At 39.6% G+C, this 24,236-nt stretch overlaps 2 protein-coding genes across 2 annotated transcripts; both read right to left on the reverse strand.

Annotated features, from left to right (window-relative positions):
* Positions 1–113: 113 nt before the first annotated feature.
* cpsf1 (cleavage and polyadenylation specific factor 1) lies at positions 114–13,236 on the reverse strand. The gene is made up of 38 exons (XM_062435580.1): positions 13,108–13,236; positions 12,181–12,346; positions 12,056–12,083; positions 11,815–11,948; positions 11,642–11,722; positions 11,395–11,546; positions 11,020–11,166; positions 10,782–10,921; positions 10,481–10,591; positions 10,257–10,350; positions 10,081–10,168; positions 8,875–9,021; positions 8,747–8,798; positions 8,585–8,658; positions 8,428–8,502; positions 8,223–8,303; positions 7,796–7,891; positions 7,502–7,681; positions 7,257–7,398; positions 6,939–7,117; positions 6,628–6,767; positions 6,355–6,535; positions 6,050–6,256; positions 5,862–5,951; positions 5,629–5,775; positions 5,382–5,534; positions 5,025–5,141; positions 4,626–4,716; positions 3,355–3,439; positions 2,349–2,490; positions 2,081–2,233; positions 1,716–1,892; positions 1,281–1,347; positions 1,150–1,197; positions 910–1,065; positions 574–703; positions 341–479; positions 114–250 (listed from the first exon to the last, which is right to left on the reverse strand). The coding sequence occupies exons 2-38, from the start codon at positions 12,322–12,324 to the stop codon at positions 203–205; spliced, it is 4,416 nt and encodes a 1,471-aa protein (XP_062291564.1). The 5' UTR covers positions 12,325–12,346; positions 13,108–13,236; the 3' UTR covers positions 114–202.
* A 691-nt stretch (positions 13,237–13,927) lies between these two features.
* Positions 13,928–22,310, reverse strand: parp10 (poly(ADP-ribose) polymerase family member 10). Its single transcript, XM_062436631.1, has 11 exons — positions 22,245–22,310; positions 20,779–20,954; positions 20,292–20,534; positions 19,956–20,186; positions 18,831–19,867; positions 18,452–18,664; positions 17,335–17,455; positions 16,275–17,207; positions 15,634–15,767; positions 15,382–15,556; positions 13,928–15,292 (listed from the first exon to the last, which is right to left on the reverse strand). Exons 2-11 carry the CDS (start codon positions 20,951–20,953, stop codon positions 14,994–14,996), a joined length of 3,561 nt encoding a protein of 1,186 aa, XP_062292615.1. The 5' UTR covers position 20,954; positions 22,245–22,310; the 3' UTR covers positions 13,928–14,993.
* Positions 22,311–24,236: the final 1,926 nt, after the last annotated feature.

Genomic DNA, 24,236 nt, shown 5'->3' on the forward strand with positions numbered 1-24,236 from the left:
ATGACAATAAAAACACACAAGCTTGTGTAATTTACTTTTGTTTTTTAATACAAAATATTCTACGAAAAACATGGTGGGCCTCTTTTTTTTTCTTTTCGTCCAACAAGTAAGAAAAAACAAATCAGGTTTCACAAAAAGAAGCAAAACATTTTCTTGATTCAGTATAAAACAGTGTTTGGTGGATGACGTGGGAATGTGGCTCTCAGAAATGAGCAGTTACTCTGTCGATCTCTAGAAGGTCATCCAGGATCTAGAGAGGAGGGAAAAAATGCATTAAATGAAAAGAAAGTTAAAATAAGAAAACCTATTAGTGCACGCTGTCTTCTGTTAGAGTACTTACAATGTCTTGAGTGGTACCAATCTTCTTGGCTAGCTCGCTGCGCTCCATTGTGCTGAGGTACAAGTACTTGTTGAGGAGTTCTCCGTCCAGGATGTTCCGCACGGCGTTCTGCAGGCCTCGTCTGTCGCTGTGCAGCATTCTGGACAAGTGATAGAAGAACATACAATCACATGTTTGAACTGTGACTTCTAACATGTGACAAGTACTGTACTGGACTGTAAGCAGATGTGAACCTGAAGGCCTTTGGATTTAGACCGGCATGATGAGGCAGCATGGTGGTGAGAGCGTTCTGCAACATCAGCAGTCGGCGGTAAGTCTTCTCCTGCATGGGGAGGAGCAAGCCAACGCCTCCGTCTAGTGTTGCTGTGGAAACATAATAAACAGGCTTGTTAGTCCAATATTTGCAGACATTTAATACGTTATCTTTCCCAATCAATCCTGGACAAGATGCCACTTTTCATCTATTGAATTCTTCCAACCCATCTCACAGCTTGTACCGTCTTGTTCAGGTGACAAAGCTACATAGTTCAAAATATCTAACATTGGAGGCAAAAGTTTTGTCCACCTACCAAACCATGTGATGTGCTTGTTGTCCCAGGTCAGAGACTTTTTGCTGCCAGCGTCCAGAGCCCCTCTGCACGGCATCCGCCAGAAAGTGTTAACGTTTGCTCCAACGTTGAAATCTGCTCGCCTCAGCAGCCGCATACCTCCCAAACTCTCTTTAGCTGCAATCACAGAACACAAAAACTAAATGAGTGATATGATTTTCATCACCTTGAGTTACATGATGTGCATCTTGTATGACTCACCCTCAGGTAAATACATGTAGACGTAGAGGTTCTTGTCTTTATCCGACACTGAAAAGAAAAGAACGATGAGAATGGAAGCAACATGTTTGTGAAATTGTGTAATTTCTTCAAAAAGGCTTTTGTAAGATTACCTAAGAATCCCAGCTGGTTGTTATCCACCATGAATTCAATGCTGTAAACCTCCAAGGGCTTTGCGTCCTAAAACAAGAAGACAAACAGTTCAATCCTAAAATCCCCATGAATTTTCTCCAGCTGCCAGAGCTGCTCTCTTCAAGATGAACTCCACTACATCCAGATACCCAAAGAAGACAGATCATCAATACTCACTTGTACATCCTAATCAATAAACACTCCACTGTGTGCACTGCAGCCCACAGGTTACAGTCGATGTCCCTCTACTCTCCAATACAACAACACTTAAGACCAAATGAGTCTCTAAACAATCAACTGCGAGGGAACAATTTAAATTCTACCAAATTTAGTTTAAATTCAATTATAAACCAAGTCTTCCATCAGCATTAGATGAATTGTATGTGTGTGTGTGTGTATGTGTGTTATTTCCTCACCCTGCTGACAAGTGACAGAGTCTTGCTCTCCTCCTGGTAGCGGAGCAGCGAGATGCTCTTCATCAAGTCGGCCGCCAAGATGAAGTTCTTGATGCTGAACATCTGGTGGATGTGGAGCTGGGTGTCGATGAAGGCCATGCCGGTCAGGTCGTTGTCCTTCAGGACCCACAGGAAAATCTGCAGGAGTACAAATTCAAGTCCATCAGACCACATTAACTATTAAGTGAGGTTGTTGCTAGTTTTCTCAAAATTCTACATTTGTATCAATGCGGACCAGAATTTCACAAATCTAATGTTACGGCTTATTCCGATCCAGTCCTATTATGATTCAGTAGTTACAGTGTGAGGTATTTCTAATCTGAGACCTTCTGTCCGATGGCAGAGACCAGGTATCCGTTGCAGTGACACAGAGCCGTCACGGGACCCTTCTGCTCTTTCTCGTACAGCACTTTGAACTTGTTCTTGGTGAGGGGCTGGCCCGGCTCCGGCACAACTTCAATCACATCTAGGATCACAATCTGAACGCAAGAATCAAACAGTTAAACGCCTAACACAAAACAGCCTCAGTTATCTCCATAGAACTCAGGCTTTAAGGCCTTTTTTTACACAGTAGAAAAAACAGTTGCTGCTCACCCGGCCCCTGCAGGTGACCTCCTCCCCCTGCATCATGCAGGTCCCCGCTGCGATGTAGCCCTTCAGTCCGGACACCGTCTCCTGACTCCTCAGCGCCACCGTCTTCATACAGGTCACATGTTCCCACTCCTCCAGGTCGAACCTTACAGAGACGGAACGCTCAGACGTTACATCAGGTGATTTCTTACATTCATATCAACCAATAAAGACTTAGGTGTGATGTATACTGGATTCAAACCCTGGATGTCACATTTACAGGTATTGTGTCATTGCATGAGGTCAATCAATCAATCTTTAATTGTATAGCGCCAAATCACAACAAAGTTATCTCAAGGCACTTTACACATAGAGCAGGTTTCTAAACCGTACTCTTCAGGTTTTAATTTTAAAGAGACCCAACATTCCCACATGAGCAGGCACTTAGCGACAATGGCAAGAAAAAACTCCCTTTTGCATTGTTGTTGATTTTCGGAAAGTTTTTCGGACACAGACCTATTCGCTTCCGATGTTGGAAAGGGTTTTTGGGATGAAGGTTTTAGATGTGGTTGACCATTTTGGTTGAAGCATACTGAAACCTTTAGAACTGTCATACATGGTCCATTCAAATTTACACATTTACTTTATATTTGTATGAATTCTCACACAATTATTCACCCAACACATCTGGAAGGAACACTGCATATGGGACTTTACTCATGCTCTCACAGTTGAAATAAGTGTACCAAAAACAGTTTACCCTCACTGGAATGAAGGAAAGCAGCAATGTGACACCAAAGTAATTGTCTGTAACTTGGATAAATGACCCAAGATTTTCAATTAAACTCCACACTTCTCTAAAAGCAGCATTAAACCTCCAGTGAGACGACGCGCCGCAAAGAAAATCAGAAAAACCCCCAGCCACGAGCTCATGTGGACCTCTTTATTCCCGGCTGCTTAATCTCTATTAAAAACAAGGCGGACCTATTGATTTTTCAAACTGCACTGTTGTTGTGCGATATATAATTACCGTGTGTTCGGAATGGCCTCCCAGCTGACCGGAGAAATGAGCTGGAGAGAGAATTTGTCCTGCAGAGGATTAATGTAACGTTCATCTGCGGGGGTGACAGAGGAGAAACAGTTATTACCATCCCGACAATGTTAACTCTCAGCCAGGCATGCTAAGACTGAAACATATATCCATATATTTGTGTTCAGGATAAAGATTGTAAAGAAAAACTCGTTAACAAGTAAGCACAGGGGTTGGTTGGAAATTAAATTACTTGCAAATTGTTATACAAATTTGTATATCTTAATTTGTTTTAGTTCATATAGTTTTATAGCAGTAAATTAGTGAACTGACGTAATGAATAAATGGCTGTAAGTAATTAAAAGTAGATCTGCAACAATAACTTGATTAGTTGCCAACATTAAATTAATTGTATTGAGTCATTTTTCAAGAAAAAAAGTCCACATTTTTGGTTCCAGCTTCTCAAATTGAATAATTGTTCAGTGTCTTTACTCCTCAGTGACTGTAAGCTTAATATCTTCAGGTTTCTGACAAAACAAGACATTTGAGGACATCATTTAGGGTTTTGGAAAACAGTGATCAACATTTTTCACCATTATCTGAAATTTTACAGACCAAACAAGTAAAGATTCATCGATAATGAAAATAATCTTTACTTGCAATCCAAGATAAAAGTAACTTTTAAGTTATCTACAAGAAATTAATTAATGGTTTAAATATTAGTTGAAACACTTGGCTAAAAGTAATGGATAACAAGCAATTGTAGCTAAAACCAATTTTTAAATAGCTAAAATAAAATGATAAATAATGGTAATGTCCAGCTTTTGTCATTCCAGGTGGTAGCAGTGTGAATACAAACTTGTCATATTATATTGTATCGTACCGTATAGTATCGTATTGTATCATAGCGTACCATATAGTATCGTAGCGTATTGTATGGTATCGTATCGTATAGTATAGTATCGTACCATATAGTATCTTATCATACAGTATAGTATCGTACCATATAGTATCTTATCATACAGTATAGTATCGTACCATATAGTATCTTATCATACAGTATAGTATCGCACCGTATAGTTTAGTATTGTACCGTACCGTATTATAACTAATATCCTAATTTAAGAATGATTCCAATAATTCAAAACACATGTGGAACATAATGGTTGGTGTTGATAAAGGGACACTTTAGATCATCTGATAAGGTTGTGGAGGTCTGTCAGACAAAAAAATGTGCAAACAAAAGGTGTGTGTGTGTGTTCATGTCTGACCTCGTTCTATGGTTTCAAACTCCTTCTCCTCTCCAGTCATCCTGGGAATGCGGGTGCAGAGCTCTTTCACACTGGTGCACACAGCGTACACCTGAAAAAAGCCAAAAAAATCACAGAGAAAAGCTTCACATCAAAGTCTAATCTCTTCAAAGTCACCCTGATTGATTCTTTTTTTCCCCCCTTGCAGTAAGAAAAACTTTAAATCCGGAGAGCTTTCATCTCTAACTTTTCAAAGCTGCCTGGTCGATACGCTTTTATTTTGCATCGCGTTATAAGAGTGGAGGTGTGTGTGTGTGTGTGTGTGTGTGTGTGTGTGTTTGAGTGCAGGAGACGTGTTTCAGTTTGAATTTGTGTCACGTTGCTGCTTTGTGAGTAAAGTGAGAGAGGGAGGAGTCTTGCCTTGGTTTCCACATGGTAAGACACGTAGTGGACGGTGCACCTAAGTGGGATTTTTCTCACTGGCCAAGGGGCATCGTAGGACAGATATGTGGGCAGGACACTGATCCTCAGCTCTCCCTGTGAGGAAATACACACAGACACAAAGATAAGTGACTGAAACACAAAACTGTCAGCCGAAATCTAGAATGATAATCTCTCTACAACCAAAAATCTTAATAATCACATTCGGAGTCATGTGGAGTCATATCCAAGTCTTTCACATTTAATTACAAATCTGTGTTCTGTGTCAGCTCAAGACGTGAAAGCAAGAAGAAACTTGAGTCCAAACATCGATATTATCTTCTGTCCTTTGTTTACCTGTTTGTTGAAGTAGAGGAAACCTTTGGGACAGTTGATGTTATGGAAGGGGGAGAAAGACTCGATGGCGCCGTCGATGGTCATGGGGTGAAGCCTCATGGCTCCCCGAGAGGTGACCAGCATCCAGTGAGGAGAAGGTCCGCAGATGAACACCTGAGACAATGAGGAAAAGTGGAAAAATGACATGAATGCAGAAGAATGTTAAAGTTCTTACAACGTTGATGTTAGGGGTTGGGGACTCTCTTACCCCCGAGTATCCAGATATGTCCTCAAAGTATCTGAATCTGGCAATCCGACTTTTTGCAACTGAACTCTCGTCCGAGACGCCGCTCTCTGCCTTCTTATCTTTCTTCACCTTTGATTTCTTTTCTCTGTAGTTAATGTTGTGGGGCACCTGTGTGGAGTAGTACAAGCAATCAAGATCAACTACATCCACAGCTCATTTGATTTAATCCACCTCGTATCGGTCTTATTTCTTACTTTTTTGAAGCGCACTTTCAAGTTGTTCTGAGGTTGCTGTTGATCATAAGAGAAAGCTTCGTAGATCAGAAGCTCCTGTTCCACGTGGACCTTGAAAACAAGAGTGCATAAACGTTTTTATTTATTCGTCTTTATACTAGATTTTACAAAACATTTATCTGGTCAGTGAACGTCAGGAAAAAACCCACCAGTAAATACGGTCTGCTGCGATTGTTGCCGAGCGAGACCAAAGACACCTCCTTGACTAATGGGATCTCTCCCTGTCGTGTCACTTCCTCTTTTTTCCCGTCCCCTTGTGTCGCTGATTGGCCAGAGGAGCTGTCAACCAGCACTCTCTGACCGACGGGGAAGTTCTTCACCAGGAACACCAATCTCCAGTCTGGAAGCTGGTAAATCTGTTAGAAGGAAGACAAAGACCACAAAAAAGTCAACGTCGAAACAACATTAATATGCATAATGTCACCAGTTAACTGATCTTATGTAAACTCCATACCTCCATTACACCGCTTTCCCTGATGATCATACACCAGTGGCTGGGGTCAGTTTTGCTGGAACTTCCTTCACTTCCGGACAGCCCCTGGGTCCCCGAATTGCGGCCCATTTCGTCCCTCGCGTGCGCTGCGCTGGCATTGGAATCTCCGTACAACATTTCCTCCTCATCGTCCACTGTGTTACTACAAAACATTCAAAAAAATCAATCCATGAATAAATACAGGGGGTGACTGCTGATTGTTTTTTTTAGAGAGGAAGGGCTGTGAAGTCTAACCTGAGGTCGTGGATGATGGTCTCTGCTTCAGACTGACCCCTGACCATCGTGTCCTCTTTGATGGAGCAGTTCACTTTGTTTTCTGTGGTGAACATGCCGCTCACGTCTCTGTAGGCGCACAGCGTGATCACGCGGGATTGCTGATGAGATGAGAGGTTCATTAGACAATTGTGAGGCTGTTCATTTGCATGAAGCCCAGAATCAAAGTGTATCTATCTGGCAAAAGCAGCCACTTATGCGTAATAGCTGAGTTTGGCCAGCAGGGGGCGTGCTCGTCAAATGAAAACTATCTTAAAGCTTGCTTCACTCACAGTGGGGATCTGTGGTTTCTGCAGAGCCAGCCGGTGTGTCTTCCCCATGTATGTGTCAGTCTTCAACACAAACATGGTGACCACTCCTTCTGCAGTCATGATGACCACGAAAGGGTCCGCCACAGAGCAATGCACTATGGGAGAGCCCAGGTCCACGGGGATGAAGTGGAGCTGTGTCACTGAAAGCAGGATTGATAAGCATATGTCAGTGAGTCAGGTGGATAAAGATAAGGATGGATATACATTCATTTATATCACTTACTGTTGTTGTGAGAACCACATTTTAAGGTAAAATAATTACAAGGAGTTTTCTTTTACCTCCTTCCAGCAGCCGGATGCCCATTGGGGAGACTTGGATGATGTACTTGTTGTCACCAATGTTTCCAGCGAACACTGTTGGCCCCTGGGTGGCAAAACCACTGGTGTCCAGCTCCATGATCTCCTGACCAGTCTGAAGGATCTACAGTAAAACACAGAGAGGTGGTTGAGCTTTATCTTGCAGTGTTAAAGGGTTTTCAACAAGACAGCGCAGTTCAATATCACAAAACACAAGCATTTCCTACCATGGTTGAATCCTCTCTGCTCAGAATAAGAAAGCCGTGCTTCTTCGTATCGTCCTCCAGAGGAGGTTCAGTCTTCTCCTCCTCCTCCTCTTTCTCCTTCTCCTCGTCTTTTTCTCCCTCTTCACCATCCTCACCAGTCTCTGTCTCTCCACTGTCCTCTGACTCGTCGGTTTTCACAGCCTGGGAAGAGAGCAAGAAATTATTAACTATACATTTTTTAAAAAGAAAAGAAAAAAAGTTGTCATAATAAAAGAGTAGAAATGCTGACGTGAGTAAGGCAGAAACAAACTGTACTTTTTTGTCTTCCTTGACCTCGCTTGAGATGACTGTCCACATGTCGTGGCAGCCCGGCAACTCAAATGTGGTGACTACTTGGGGTCTGATGCTTCTCTGGTGACAGAACGGAAACAAACAGTCCAAACACAGTGTTACATGTTCAGAATGCTTTGCAGAATTGTGTATAAAACCCTGCAACATGCTGGAGTTACAAATTGCAGCAGTTTTGTATAAGCTAAGTCAGCTTGTGTCTGGGGTGTTTACAGGCTACTCCGTCGTTCTCTGAGGCAGCCCTGGTAGACCCAGAATTGACTATAGCACCGTCACTGGACTTGTGGCAGACGGCCCTTGCGACCACAGGTTTTAGGACGGTGCGGTAACATTTATCATGCATACAGCTATCCATGCACTAAACAGCAGAAAAAACTAAAGCAGGAGGAGTTACCTGAAGTACAGACAATGCACCATTCTTGCCAAAGCCAGAACACACCACAACCTCCAGATCAGGCTCTGGGTTGTTCTGGAACTGTGGATAAGAGGAAATCAAAGGCAGGAACCTTAAAATACAATTTCCTGGTAAAGCATGTTGGAAAAATATAACGCAGTGACCAATCTACAGAGACTCTGGGAGGCGTTTTAAATGCTTGTACCTCTTCAGACAAGAAGGCTGGTTCACCCATGGAGGCGTTTGCACAAGGTCCGATGTTCAGTATGCTGTCACACACCTGTAAGAAAACATGGGAAAGACATTCAACAAAGATGCAAGATGGGCATAGACAAAAAAAGGAATATGGATTTGTTTTATACCTCAAAGGAGTATGTGGCAAGCTGGGTGCCTGACTGGGCCTCACTTCCATACACTTCTATCTCATCCACCTCATCTGTCAAACCAAAGACATCAGGTTAAAACACAGATTGGCATCACACTAGTGGATCAAACACACATTTTAATATTAAACTGGAACATACCAGTCCAGTTGGCGGACGATTCTATTCGCTTCTTTTTGCTTGGTGGTTCCTCCTGGAATTCATTAACCAAGATTTAGTATGAACACTATTTTTGTGTTTTTTTGCTTTTAACACAAACACAACATTACCGGTTTGTCTTTTTCCTTCTCTTCCTTGTCCTGCTTTTCTTTGCCCTCCTCTGGTGGGGTCTCCTGCAGTTTCTCGGTGTACTTCAGCAGCAGGGAGTTTCCGAGGCGGGAACCCAGGAAAAGGTAGCCAGGCTCCATTGTCACCATCTGGTGGAGGAAAGCACAGATATGCAAAGGTCACATACATGGTGCCCAAATACCATATTATCTCCAATATTAGAAAATTGCCCTACATTTTGAAAATAAGAAACACTTAATAGAAAACCAACTTTTCAATCATCACTTATGACCCATTAGAAGTGTGTGGTGGTGTCTGTGTCTGTAGAGACTCTGCCTGTATTTTCTTATCATTTTGCTGTGTTCAGCTTTTAGATTTTATCTTTGTGAATTAATCAATTCACAAAACAATTGCTGCATTGTATACCTTAATAAGTAATTATAATATAAGTAATATAACTCCAACTTTTGAAGCGTTCAGAATGATTTTTCCTGACTTTTAGCATTTTTCAAACATTCTGAGGCTTTTAAGCTTCACCATTCAGTGACACCAGTAATTCATGGTTGCTTGACAGATGATGTGGTCCCTGCTCTGCTGTACAGACGTTAGGAGATGCTTTCGACTTGTTTTACTCTGTGGCAGCAGAACATATTACAAGTCATGTGACTCTCCTGTAAGTTAAAGGACAGGTTCACATCTGTTTTGTCTATCTTAAAACAAGACACAGCAGTTTCTGTTGGACAAATCAAGTTTATTCTAGCACCAAATTCCTGCTTTGCATTACTTGCCCTCTGTGGCAGCAAATTGGCCTTATAATATCTTCATCTTAGCCTCACACTTTCTTACATGGAACAGGGACTGTGGATTTGGTCTCTCAACACTTACAGTGAAATTGCTTTGGGAAGGGATCGTTTGCTGTTAGTATGCACAGGAGGAAATATTACAGTGACTAATAACACTTTTAATGTACATACGGACATGTCAGTATTGTTTTAAGATAGACTTGAAAAATGGGAATGTATCCCTTAAACTAGACTAACATAACTGAGCTGGGCTGACTATGTGTGTTTTTTGGCTATCTAGCCAATGTGTTGTTATAATGCAATTCTGTTTTAATGTAACAGATGTTGTAAGCATGTAATTGCATTGCCCTTGAATATAATACACCTCCCTCAGAGGTTTTACCTCTGTCCTGAGAATAAACTTACGCAGGTTGTGAGGACACTGGCAGCTGCTTTGTCAAAGTGGAAAGCTCGGACGCTCCTCATGCCATCAGTAATGAGAGTCAACACATAACTGCAAGACACCAAGACAAGAGTCAGCAAAGATTAATAAACAGCAATTAGGGTTCATGCACATTCTGGAAGTAATGACAATGACTCACATTTCTCCTCCTTTCAAAGAGATGACCATCTTGTCGTAGGCGATGAAGTCAGACTGGGAACAGTCCAGTGTGATCTTTACTTCCTCCTGTACACCTGGATAGCCAAAACACATGATCCGATGATGTGTGTTACAAACTATCAAATGGTATGTGATGGAATGTATTAAAGATACAAGGACAGGTGTGTGTTTGGCAAAGGCAACTGGTGTCATGTGTGTGCTTACGCAGAGGGAATGCTGTGGTCCCGGTTGTCTGAGAATTGAGAGACACTCCGTACGGTGGGACACTCTGGTTCAGATACAGCAATGAATTCACAGCAAACACCACCACACCACCTGAAGAGATTAGGGGAGTGTTTAGCAATCAAATGAGCTGCAACAATGAACAGTGATGGTGCGTTCCATTTGTACTTGAAATTTCTGAGTTCCCAGTCGGAAATTTCAATTAGAATGCCCCTGAAGTTGGATTACCAACTCGGATTCAGGTTTATAAGTAGTGACAAAAGAGATAATTCTCTGAGCTCACCGATGGGTTTGGGAACTGGCATGACCTGTGTACAGTCAAAAGGCAGATTACACAGAGACCAGATGACAGGATGGACCTTCTGCATGATGTTGAGAGAGATAGCGACGATGCTACAAGTGTCCTGACGTACAGCCACACGCCTAGCAAAAAAAACAAAAAACAAGTTGAATGTTAAACGCTCATAATTTAATATAAAGACATAAAGTTGCCATTCCAGCTGGTGGTGCTGTGGACTGACCCAGGCCACGTCTGGTTGGGCTCGAACAGGATGAGTAGTGTGGGCTCGTAGTAGCCGTGGAGGAACTTCATGTCGACGATGTTTAACAGCTTCTCGTCCAGCTCGCGAACATCAATGATGTAGCTAGGCAGGAAGCTGGATTTGGGGCTGGAGATGAGATTCACAGACAGTGTTGTATTCATCATGGCCACACAACTTTGAATTGCTTTCATAGCAGTGGTGTAAAAGGGGAAAGTCTAAAGAAAAGGCAGTTCAGTATCACTATCAAAAGCTAAAATAGATGGATGAAATTCTCAAGCATAACATGAAAAAAATCAAGTTTAGACGTGTTAATACAAGTTAATGAACAGAACATGTAGTGGACAGTGGACGTACCCTTCTCCGACTCCACCCTCCTGTTCGTCTGTTAGGGTGTCCTTCCGGAACGGCAACACCACCAGTCGTGTGCCATAAATGAGCATTACAGCGCAGCGGTTCTCTGGATCTACACGGACAATGGGAATATGTACATTCTGTACAAAGCCATCCTTAAAAGTTGAGAAAGAGTGCAAATTAATTCAATGGTTAATTTCACTTGTGCGTGAGTTTGTACATATTTACTGCGATCTTGTTTTTCCCTTACTCTGAGCTCAGGCTCTTCAAAGTAATGAAGAGACAGCGTCTTGAGGTCATGTGTGCCGGGGTCGTACTCCACTACAGACAACTGGTGAGAGAACACACACACCCAAAGATCAGCTTTAAACCATATTTTTAGTTTAAATTAGTTTAGGTAGTGGACAGGTTAGACAATGATACCTTTGCATCTTTGAAACTGAGAAGCAGTGCATCTCTGTTCGCTCCAACAAGCTGCACACTTGCCATGGACATAACATTGCCGAAGAGAGAAAAGGATGCCACCTGCTCCAGCTTCTCCTTACGAGATTTGCCATCTATAGGAGGAAAAAAAGAGATTAGTCTCACAACAAAGTCACTCATTCAAATTGCTATCATCTATTTAAAGCAAAGCATATATTTCAATTAAGATGTCTGGACATACCTGAGGACTTGTCAGTCTTCGATGTACTCTGAAACAATAACAAATGCGCGTTACATTTATCACATGAAGCCTTGTTATGTATATATTTTAAAGCTCGACACAATGATGGGGAGAGCTGCAGTTACCTCAACATCGTGGATTATCCTGTAGACAAACAGTTGAGACGTTCCCGCAACAATCAAATTCTTTTCCTTACTGGAAATGAAGTTGCAGTAGACAGAAAACTCCACTGCTGTGGGCGTGTGGGCTTGTCTGTGTACAGCATACATCCTGGTGGGCTGATCTCAGCATCTGGTAGGTAAGAACATCCATATCAAATCCACTTTTAACACTGCTTTAATTAAGACACATACAATGAACAAAACTATTTATAACCCAGAAGTATTTTTCTTTTAAAAGTAAACTGGGGTTAACAGTGTAAATCGGCAAGCATTCTTCACATATGGGTAATAGTGAATGGTAAGGTGGATAGTTTATGTGCCGAATTAAAGATAGAGTCATCACCCTATCAAAATGAGTCTTATATTTTGAAAATAAGTCTAGTTGCTCACATATGGGGTAAACTTCCTATTTTGTGGTAACTGCTTAATGTTACCGAAATAATAGCTGCCAAGAAACGGTATATTGTACCACATTAATAGCGTAAAGATAGTATAATTCTAGCGAGTGTCTTAATCTCTTTGAATTAGCTTTGACGCAGATGTTTAAAGCTGTTAGAAAGTGGCTGCTACTTCACTTCATGCTATTCATGTGCTAAATAACCGATAGCTAAGTTACCATATACTTTACCTAAGGCAGCGTGACACTTAGCACGCAGGATAACTAGCTTTAGAGTCAGACACACAGCTTTCTTTGTTAAACAAGCAAGGAGAATTAGTCCAGTCTTCTTGTTGTTGTGACTAGTAGGTGTCATAAGCTGGGTAACCTTAGCTTTGATAGCGGCGTGCTAATGTTCCTAATTGTACTTAGCATGTTAGCTAGCATGGTACATCGCCCGCACCAGCCTCTGCACCTCTGTTTGAGCAAATTATGAATGAAACTGGCCAACGTACCTATGTCAAAAACGTTATCACAGTTTTTTTGCTTTATTGGTTCTTCTCCTGTTCACATTTAGGAAGTCATATTTTGTGGGTCACTAAGGAGTTAGCTGCTATGGTTATGTTGTGGCTGCGTTAGTCTTCGTCGTCGTTTCTTTTTCGGGCGGGCTAACTGCTTCTAAATGTGTTGCTGCCCCCAACAGGTCAAACTCTTAATACAAGTTGCGAATATTTAGTTTTTTCAGTATCTTTAAAATCAGAAGCTGACATGGGGATAGTCTCAGGAAATGCCATAGTCAAACAAATTATTTGAATATTTCACTTTATCAGGTTTAATCTTTTATTCAACACAAAATGCTCAAGATAAATCCCTTCTCAAAACAAAAATCTCCATCAAAGAGGGTGCAGGTCCACCAGGTTTAATTGTTGCAATTAAGGGACATTTTAAGGACAAAATATACAGAAATGATCATCAATGATTATACATTTTTACTGTTCTCTCTGTTGTAGTCTACAATTCTACATATAACTGAAAACAACTTACTTTTTTATACAGTTCCGATGTACCTGTTTTCTAAAGCTTTTTTTTGTTACAATTTAGAGTTTGTGTGGAAACATGTAAAATCAAAATGGATTAAATTATAACAGTAGTTAAACAAGCCCAGTACAGCTTTACATTTACAGCTGAATTATACCTCTTTGGCTTGCTGTGTTCAATAACCCACCAGCTTTCGAGGCAAATAGAGCAAAATAGATAATGAACCCTAGATCAAATTTGCTTCCATCTCACCAATGATAGATGTCAAAAAACATCACCCGCAACACTTAATGGTTTCTCATTTTAAGCTTTATTTTTCATAAAAATAACCATAATGGTCTTTCTTAATATTGTTTTCTAAAAAAAGAAAAAACAACAAAAACCCAATTATTTTACAATAATTGTAATAAGGTACATATAATCATAATCAAAATAATATGAAAAAAACACTTCTGTAAATACATTCCCAGACAGTAGTCATAACCAAACCAAAGATTTGTAACAAAGAGATGTATTTCATTATGAGAAATGATTCAGAAACAGATAGTTAATCAATGATTATGTCCCCAGATTATGCAAGCTGTGTTCTCTGCACTGAGTAAGCAATAAGGAAAGTGTAAGATGACAGTCAAGACCTATCACATGCTTTTTGCACACTGTAAGATTTAATTAACAGATTATTTTATTTTTATTAAAATAACTATACACATTGATTTAAAGTGCACAGTAGATGTGATAGATGTGCCAGAAAAAAATAGCGTAATTAGCTACATTAATATTAAGGATAATTTAAGTTATTTTCAGGCTGTGCTTGTTATCACAACAATGCTTTCTTTCAATCATTTCTTTCTTTACTGTGGAGCAGTGGATGTGGGACTGCTGCTTTTCCAACATAACCTGTAGTTTACTGTAACTACATTCAGGGCAAGAAAAAAACCCTCAAACAACCAAACCCAAAAGCAAAATACTAGGAAAATGACTGACTGCAAAATGTTAACATTAACCTCCTACTGGTAATTAGTGTTAGACAACAATGAATCTAGCACTGTTGACTACTAGTTGTATATATATTGACATCAATACAATTTCAGTGTACAATGTTTTTTGTTTCTCTTGATCATACTTGACTAAATTGACAAACTGAAAGTACAGCAACTGATGACACCATTAACAGTAAAGAACTTGATGCAATGTTGATGATCAAAAACAATACAGTGAAAGAAAAATACCAAATTTAGACTATAAACACATTAGCCCTTTTAAAACTCAAATGCACTTTTTAAAAATCATGGCAGAATCGTCAGACAAAATCAGTCCTTTCTTTCAAATCTCGCCGTCAATAATTAACCAATGATCCGTTCACTCAGCGATGGATTCTCTGGCATGTAATGAGATATTCTGGAAAAGCCTGTGTATCGTTAAAGGTGACAAACATTGTCGGCTTGGTAATGTCGTCTGTCACACTGTCGTATCTGAGGGGAATATCATCAGTCTCCTTCAGCGGGGCCGTCTTCATTGAATGGCAGCCTTTGGTGTAGTCTCCTGTTAGGACCTTGGACACAAAAATAAACTTGTATCCATCTGCATTTGGGGGTGAGTACTGATCCTGGACGGACAGTGCGGAGTTGACAGCAAAATACACCCCCTGGCCATAGACGGTGGCTGTGTGGAGAAACCAACACGTTAAAAATCGATACTTAAAATGAGACAAATTGAGTACAAGTCAATAGAAGTAGTTTATAAAAACATACCGTTCTTTCCACAGAAGCTTCTGTTGAATCCATGGATGCAAATTTCTTTCACACTCGTCTCACTAGTGCCATGGTAGAGTGTCCGTTCAATTTCCGGGTACTCGGCTCGCTGCAGAACGCTTGCCTTCTTTAGCTTGTATTGATTGTACAGCAATCGATTCATTAACTTCTCCACCTGGGGAAAAATGTCATGTTATTACAGATAAACCAAATAAATAGTTGCATAAAATGTAGATTTTTTTTTTTTTTTACCTGTATGATTCTAATCTTGCTGTGGTATTCTTGTATGGTCTCATAGAAATTCTTCACCACGTTCTGAAATTCATCAGATTCCTCATCGACTCTGGTTGCTTCAGGCATGTTTGATAGCAGAGAGTATTCCTCTTCTGTCAATAAATGATTTAGTTTTAATGAACAGATATTTGAGATACAGAGTCCCACATTGGGCAGTGAAAGATTACCAGAGCAGCCAAAACTTCAACTAAATACATTGTTAAGTAATCTTGTCAAATGCGTACAATTTAGCTACTTAGTTTTCCGGGTTTTTAAAAAAAAAAAAATTTTCGGAACAGGATTTTGTGGCTAATTATCTTAGCCAACACTAACATAGTTAGCTAGCTAACCCTACAGAGAAGCTTTTACTTTAGCCGACATTATGAGAGGCAAGACCTTCTGAGTCCAAGACCTCAGTGGTCCTTGATAAAGAAGAAATAATATTTTGAAGATAGAAACATGGTGCCAGAGACTTTTGATTAACTTTTTTAAAATGTTAACTTTCCTGCTCAAAAGGTTGTATTGAGTTATATTTTTGACTTGTCTGATTACCTTTTACTACATTTTGTCAGGTTCTCGCGCCATCATTCTGTACTAGAACACTTTAAAGTTTCCTTTACCTGGTACATCCTCATCCAATTCTCCCAAATTAAGCAACTTCCTGGAGATTTTCGCAGATTTCCCCGAAGCTTTGTTGTATTCCTGCATCTTTTCAAAGCTGATCATGTGGGGCTGATTGTCAAGCAAAATATCAATGTCCTTTAGTTTCATCCTCCAAGCATTCTCGATAAACACTATAGCATCAGGTGAATAAGGAGTTTTGTCTGAGGAATCTGGGTCATGCTGCACCCACTCGATAGTCCTCAGGATTTCCCGCTCCATTACCCAATTGGGGATTTTCTCCAGCAGCAGCTTGACATCACAGATCGCTCCAGTCACATAGTCCTTAAAGCCAGAAACACTTATTATGTTGCCTAGAACTTGAATCACGACTGCATGCTTCCTTTTTATCAATTCCAGACACTTCTTGTGGTACCCGGACATGTTCTTCAAGCATCTGTGCTCCAGTTTCTCCTCGACCTGCCTCTGAGAGACCTTCTTCCCAAAAGCTATGTCCACCCGAATTAGGTCACAGTTGTAACCTGCAACCACAAATATCTGGATTGTGTTGGCTGCCTTGATAGTGTCCTCTAAGGAAATACTGCTTCTCCTCTCCAGTTGATCAACCTGGGGGGGCTTGTCAGCACTACTAGAGAAGCGTTCATCTTGGATCATTTTTTTAGACAACTCCAAGGCTTTTTGCAGCTGTTCCTCCTCGTTCTGCATGGGCCATTGGCTCGACTCCATAGAGTACTGGATGGCTAGAGACAGTTGGGCTTCTTCTTCCAGATTTCCCATACCTTGATCACTCAGTGGGAGTAACCCATTCGTAGTAGTCCCTGCAGCTAAAGGCTGGGGAGCACCAACAGCTGCCACATCAGAGTTCTGGTCTGACAGGCTTGTCGGTTCCTCTGCTGTGTACAGGTCCACATCCTCCACGTCATCCTGTGGGTCTGAATTGGACACATTCTTTTTAAGTCTTTCATCAATGACTGAGACAATTTTCTTTGCCTCCTCTAAAAAGGCCTGCAAAGACATTAACAGATTGTTTGAAAAAATATTGAGGAAAGAAGACACTACCTCTGTCTGCAGCTCCATCTGTTTGCATTGACTCTGATTTTAACTCCTGCGGGGAATCATCCATCGACACGTTCTGGAATTTTTTATAGGACATCATCTTCCATGCAGTATCAAAAATGTCCTGAAATTACAAATAAAATGTTTTTATTGAAACAGAATGGTAGACTTGTATTATTGGACATTTACATGTTAATTAGCAAATTGTGCTGTACAGCTCAATAATAATTACTTTATTTTTCTTTTTTTTAACATAACAGTGGTTTGCATAATTTAGGCAATTTCATTTTAGTTAACAATTGCGTTTTAGCACTTATTTTTGTGAGACTACTTTAACCGAGTAATATAATTATTGGGGTTGTTGTGCTGCATGTGTGCACTTGCACTAGCAAGGTGTTGCTGAAACAAAGGCAGAATGACAATTATCTATGGTAATTGCTTTTAAACCCAGAGTGTTTACCTGAGTGGCCCACTACGCATGTTGTCTGTGATGATATTTCTTTAAAACTGCAAGCTGCTGTTTATTCAGGCTTTCCAGCTTTATATAGCAATACTGAGCCATTAAAGGAATAGTTAAATAAATATGCTTATGCTCATTATTTTTTGCTTTCCTTCTCTTGGTAAGAATCAAAAGTCTCTTGGTCGGCATTAAAAGGCTGACATTTCAGATGTTATAATTCATATTCACCAACAAAGAAATGTTTCAACAGTCCTCATATGGGGACTGTATTATCACTAATATTTATTGTAGGCCAATAAGTGCATTTATCAATCTTAAAAATTGGTATGCTCTGGAAAAGTATATTCTGTATGTATGTGACCATTGAACTGAGACTGATAACAAAGCAAGTACAGCTGAGAAAATGTGAAGCTATAACATTCAACAGACAAGACTTGTTCAAAATCATAGTGAGCATTTGTTTTTTTTTAATGGGAAAATGGAGCAATCACTTCTGCCTTATGGACGCTGGTGAAGTCCACCTCAGGCTATATGCTGTTCCCAGGCAGAATGCTTGTCAAGATGGAATGACCACTGGTATAAGTGGCCAACTGTGGGGGAGTGTAGAAATAACAATCTTCCTACATAAAATTGCATATTGCTTCAAGAACATTACGTTACCTGGTGTGGCAGAGGTTCCCAGGGCTTTTGCTTTGGGGTAATGTAGACCTGAAACTTTGTCTCCATCTCTTTGAAGATGCTCTTGCAATCTACATCTTCAAGGAAGCGGATCACTCCTGGAGCGTTAACTGTGATGGTTCTGGTGCACAGAGAGGCTACCACACCTTGCAGCACTTCTTCAGCCATTTGGCAAGCTGCAGCATGGCCATGGATCTATCAGATACATTCAAAAATACATTAAATAATTATTTGAGATCTCAGAAACATTGATTAATACAATACCAGAAATTAACAAAATAGAAGATTCAACACCAAACATTCAATCACCTCTACCCTCAAAGATCTCCGTTTCTACATGTAATACCAATGCACCACATACCTTTAACCCACAGATGTCCTCTGCTTCTAATGGAAAAATAGATACTTGGCTCATGTCAGCCAACAGCTGATGACAATGGATCTGGATGTATTTCAGGATGGGTGGCACCATGGAGATGACAGTCTCCCTTTCAATGGGTGTAGAGAGAAACGCAACGATAGCAGTCTGCTTCTCACTCTCCATCCCTTTCAGAGTCAACACATCTATATTACCTTCTTTCTCTGACACAGAGGAGAAACCCAGAGCCTGATGAAACTCGGTCCATTCTCTGCAATATAACATGCACTCATTTTCCATGTCCACCTGTATGCTGAAGTGACTGGGTTGGGATTTCAAAAAGCTACATGCTTGGTTAGCCAAGTTCTGGGATATTGATGTTACCACCACATTACAGTCTGATACAGTGTACACAGAGAGCAACCCATTTTGATTGATAGTTTGAAGTAGTCGGTCTTTTACATCTTTTCTCGAAAGGAGCTGAGCTTTTTCTGGCTCAAGGGTAAACTGAACCTCGGCTAAAGTGGCAAAAAAATCCAAGATGGTCTGTTTTATCTGCTCTAATGTTTGTCTGTCATGTCCAGCGATGTGGACACCATCATCTCTGATTTGGATAGCGAAATTTGGGTGAGTCTTTTTAATGTCTTGAAGAAGGGTGCCATGTTGAAACAAATACAGTTTTGCTGGGTCAGTTATAGCAATATGGCTTGATAGTATCTGTATATCTGTGTCTTCTGTTTGATCCTCCATGACTTCCTCTGCAACCTCCTCAACCGCCTCAGCAGCCTCAGCAGCGGCAAGAGGTTCTGAGGTCGTGTGAGATAAGTCAGAGTGGCTGTTGGCACTGGCCACACTGGGAGAACTGGTCTGCATTTGAATATCACTCATGTCCTCAGAGTTTCTCTCAGTCATGTCTTTGCTCCTGGTTTCAGAGTCTGATAATGGTGCTGTTTCTGCAGGTTGAAGAAAGTCGAAGTACGGCTTCACTACAAGTTCAGCATCGTCCAGTTTGTGCGGGTGATCCAGAACTAGGTCCACAGCTGTTCAAAGAAAGACATTTTGTTTATTAAGACAACCGAGCAACAGAGCATTGAAAGAGGTTTAAAGGGTGTACCATGCAAAACTTACATTCACATTTGACAAACGACACCTTGGCTGTACCCTCAGATAGCATGGTGACGTCTTCCACCTTCTGATTACCACCTCGCTTGCTCTCAAAGTACAAAGTGAGCATATCTGAAGTTGTGCCTGGGTGCAGGTTCTCCACTAAAATGGAGTCAGTTTGCTCAATCTGTTCAAGGGTTGCCTTGGCTCCATCAAGTGACCGCCTGGAGAGTCTTGCATTAAGGTTTTGTATATCTGGAAAACAAATAAACAAAAAAAGTGTATAAAACACAATGCCATGGAAAAGATTCAGCTATAGCTTTTAAACACATTAGAAAAAAATATGTGCATTTCTGATACCTTTGGTAAAGGGTTGGGTGAGGTGAATAAGGATGAGATCTCTCCCTTTTGAGGGATATAGGGTGTATTCTGACATGTTCAGCCCAATCATGTTCTCCACGTAGAGTTCTATCATCTCAATGTTGGTGCTGGGCTTGATGCCTCGCAGCAGCAGCCTGCATCGGTCCTTTGAGGCAGGCCTTCTTACGCTCAGCTCAACATTATGCAGAACATGGTGCCCTTTAGACAGCACTTGGGCTGCAGCTGTCAAAATGATCAGAACAGAAAGAACAGGTAGAATTAGCATATGTTGATGAGACATTATCACACTGTTTCCATTCAGTGTCTTTTCAGCACATTACTGTTTGTGGAGATAAAGAGTGATAACTTAAAGCTTTAATAGAAGGTCTGGGTCATGGGGGGGGGGGAATAAGTATTCCAACGGCTAAATATGTTGGTTCACATTTACAAAATATTTAACAGAAATATGGTGCATGCTGCCACTTGCCTTCTGCCTCCTCAAACACCAGCAAGGCACGTTCACCATTCTTCTCCACAGAGACAAGCGGACCCCCCCCAGAACGTCGCTTGTTCTCAAAGTACAGATACAGCAGCTCCTCGTCCACTTCGTCAGGCAATGCCAGCACTTCCACCGACCTCTCCTCCTGGCTTTCGACTGGCATCCTGAAACATACAAAAAAATACAGGTAGACTTTAGACGAGTGACTTTTTGAACAAGTCTATCATATTTTGTTCTAACTGCAGAAGAAAAGCCCACTTACTGCTCTTCATCTGGGGTCACAGTTTATGTCTAAATCTATATTATCATTCCCTGCTTTCATATAAGTAAAACACTTGCTTGTTCCTTGTTTCAAATGTGAGAATTTGCTTCCTTCTTCTTTGTTATATCACTGCAAATAATACAGGCCCATCTATGTTAAAATTGTCATATTTAACAGTTTCCAATGTATACACGGCATATACTTAAGATTATATGCTGTATATTTGGAAAAATATTGGATTTGATTATAAAAATAATAATGACAATATAACAACAATATGAAAAAGTACATTTGCTGTAAATATATATGGCCCTTAACTTTACTATTCTGATAAATATTTGTCTGTATTCACAATTGTGTTGAGCATGACCTTACTAATTCATTTTATGCTTATTATCTACACAAAGAACAAGTTTGGTTATGCCTGTCCTGCAGCTCAGTCCTATACTTGAACTTTTTGTTTTCTAGACTATACCAAGAGCTGTTAAACTGAAAGTGTTAAACTGTTCTCAATTTTACGAGATGGTGTTGCTTTAATTTAACCTATTATGAAACTTTATAAAGTATATTTCTGGTTAATCCTTAAACATGGTATTTAAAATCTTAAAGATGGTAAAGACCACATTTTATGCTCACTTTTAATTAATTGAAGTTGAGTATCTCAGTCAATGTTTGCTATTGATAAGATATTCACAAGTAAGTTAAAATTACAATATTCTTACTTATCTTTGAGTACACTTTGAACAATACAAACATTTCTGTCTGATATATTTGACAGAAGGAGTAACTTGACGTATTAGTGGACAGGAAAGTGACATGACACTGTCATAATGTTTATGGCCTACAGTAAGTTATATGTTACAGGAAGCTAACTTAGGCCTTTACAACAGCTGAAATGTTTCAGGACCGAAATGTAATGTTAGGTGTTTATTATTTGAAAGAAGACGTCTTCATATCAGCTTTCCAAGTAGACTCACTGTAGCACGGTTTGTCATGTTTTCATAGTGCGTAGTTTACCTGAACTTCGTGTTTTGACATTTTGCTACACGAGAAAGTGAAACCAGAATGTGTTGTTGTTCTGTTTACGTACTGACGCTGGGCTTTTTACCGCGAACGCTTCTCACTTCGACTGCATAAAAGAGCGAATACATTTCAACGAAGGATTTACACCATTTTTGGAGCACTTACTTACCTTAGCTACGAAGGAGACATTTGGTCAAAACACAGCTCAGGCGGGTTCAACCGGAGACAGACTCGGAGGACTTCCTTGTTGTACCGCTGATTGAACAGTAGGTGGCGTCATGAGCTGCTGAGCTGCCCGTGTTAAAGGGGAAGCACCATAGACATATGGGAAGCACTGCGCTCAGTTTCAATGAACTGGAAACCAGAACTTAATTATGAAAAACAAAATAAGAGTCTGTTTATTCATTTTACTTGGAACATTTCACATTCATAAATCCAAACATCGTTGAATTTTTCATAATAAAAAAGTTTTAATAATAAAACGTTTGAACAATAAGAAATGTGAACACAAAGTTAGTATGCTCCAAGAGTTTTTTTTTTTTTTAAAGAAATCTGATTTTATTGTTTGATATTATGTTAATATTATATACATATAGGCCTATTTATATTTTCATTTTTACAATGTATTTACCAAGTCATGCCTCTTTATTTTATTATGATGCCTAAGTGTTTTCTGTTATTGTCTTACTGATTAATGTCTTATTGACACTTTATTCTAAAAAATAAAGAGAAACTGCGCTAGTGTAGTAATGTAAATATATCAATTTATTATATTATATTATATGCAAAAAGGTGTATAAATATCACCCATTAGTACTATTAAATGTATAGCTTTTTGAGCAGGCTGTGTATGTTATACAGTACTACCTACTGTATGTATTTAAAGTAGCTTATTTGTTATTTATGTAAGTACTCTTTACACTCTTACACATCTTTCAGCAACTTATATCCTGTTTTAATTACAAAAACTGTTTTACCTGTATGTAAACATTTTATGTTGTTATCCATTTGTTGTTTCTATATGTATTTATCTTTTTTTCTCCTACTTGCTTGTATATAAAAGTAATGTAATTTAATTATTTATTCTGCAAATGAAGATCCCAGGATTGAATTTGAGGCTGCTGGACAGCTAATAAATTGCCCTCAACTGCTGTATCCAAAGTCAAGCATGAACTTTGAATCTGATTATATTATATAAAAGTTCTCCTGCTGACTGCCTTGATTTACCTTCACTGTTTGACAGCTGCCTTGGACTTATCTTGAGTATTTTAATTCTATACTTCTGCTCCACTTACCACAAGAGAGAATATGTGTTTTTTTAAAACTCGATTGGGTTCTTACACACTTATATACTTATTTTTAAAAAAATCATTATCCATAATTGTTAATAAGCTTAAAACATGATGCATTGTTATTGATTAAACTACACAATATTATATAAAGAAACTTTGACCTGCTACCACATTCAAATCATTGTCTTACATTTTACATGTTCATGCATCCATAATAGCAGTAAAATAATGTAATATATAATGATGTAACACTCTTTAAGGTGTCATGTTCATTTTAATGACATACATTTCATTTTGATATTGTGAGCTTATTTTTCTAATGCTCTTATTTAATAGTATGTTAACAAATCTCAATGCAGGACTTTTATTTGGAACGAATTATTTTTATATTGTGGTACAACTCAATACTGCTGTTTGAACACAGTAGCATTGCAAGCATATGAACAACTGTTAAGTATTTTATAACTTATAAAAGTTATAAAACTATTTGTTTTCAGATGGAACTGTGCGTTCCATAACTGACTGTAATAGATGTGAAATCTGAAGGAAATCACTGCTGTATAATGGCGTCGTTACAGAGAGGAACTGAATGAGGCTCTTTAGCACTTATACTCACATCGTGTGACTCACATAAAAGCCATTTAATCAGTCGACCACAGTGAGCACTTTAACCTTTACTGTGGCCAATAACTGATTTATAGTGGGAATGCAATGAAAGCAGCATGGACTACATATTTAATATTGTAATAAGTGGGCACAGCATACTGATCAGTTAATCATTTGAATGGAATGTATGGAAGTTATAAATACAATGGCTGGGAGTCTAATAGACTTCCATACATTATAACCTACAGCCTATTATTATGATC

Source organism: Scomber scombrus, chromosome 16, assembly GCF_963691925.1.
Source record: "Scomber scombrus chromosome 16, fScoSco1.1, whole genome shotgun sequence".
NCBI lineage: Eukaryota > Metazoa > Chordata > Actinopteri > Scombriformes > Scombridae > Scomber > Scomber scombrus.

Coding starts and splice junctions, on each gene's coding strand:
- cpsf1 (XM_062435580.1), bottom strand. CDS start 12,324: ATGTATGCTGTACACAGACAAGCCCACACGCCCACAGCAGTGGAGTTT. Junction 5,776..5,861: donor TGAAAGTGCGCTTCAAAAAA/GTAAGAAATAAG, acceptor TACTCCACACAG/GTGCCCCACAACATTAACTA. Junction 480..573: donor CTAAATCCAAAGGCCTTCAG/GTTCACATCTGC, acceptor TCACTTGTCCAG/AATGCTGCACAGCGACAGAC.
- parp10 (XM_062436631.1), bottom strand. CDS start 20,953: ATGCCAGTCGAAAGCCAGGAGGAGAGGTCGGTGGAAGTGCTGGCATTG. Junction 20,535..20,778: donor GGTGTTTGAGGAGGCAGAAG/GCAAGTGGCAGC, acceptor TCATTTTGACAG/CTGCAGCCCAAGTGCTGTCT. Junction 18,665..18,830: donor AGGACATCTGTGGGTTAAAG/GTATGTGGTGCA, acceptor TGTATCTGATAG/ATCCATGGCCATGCTGCAGC.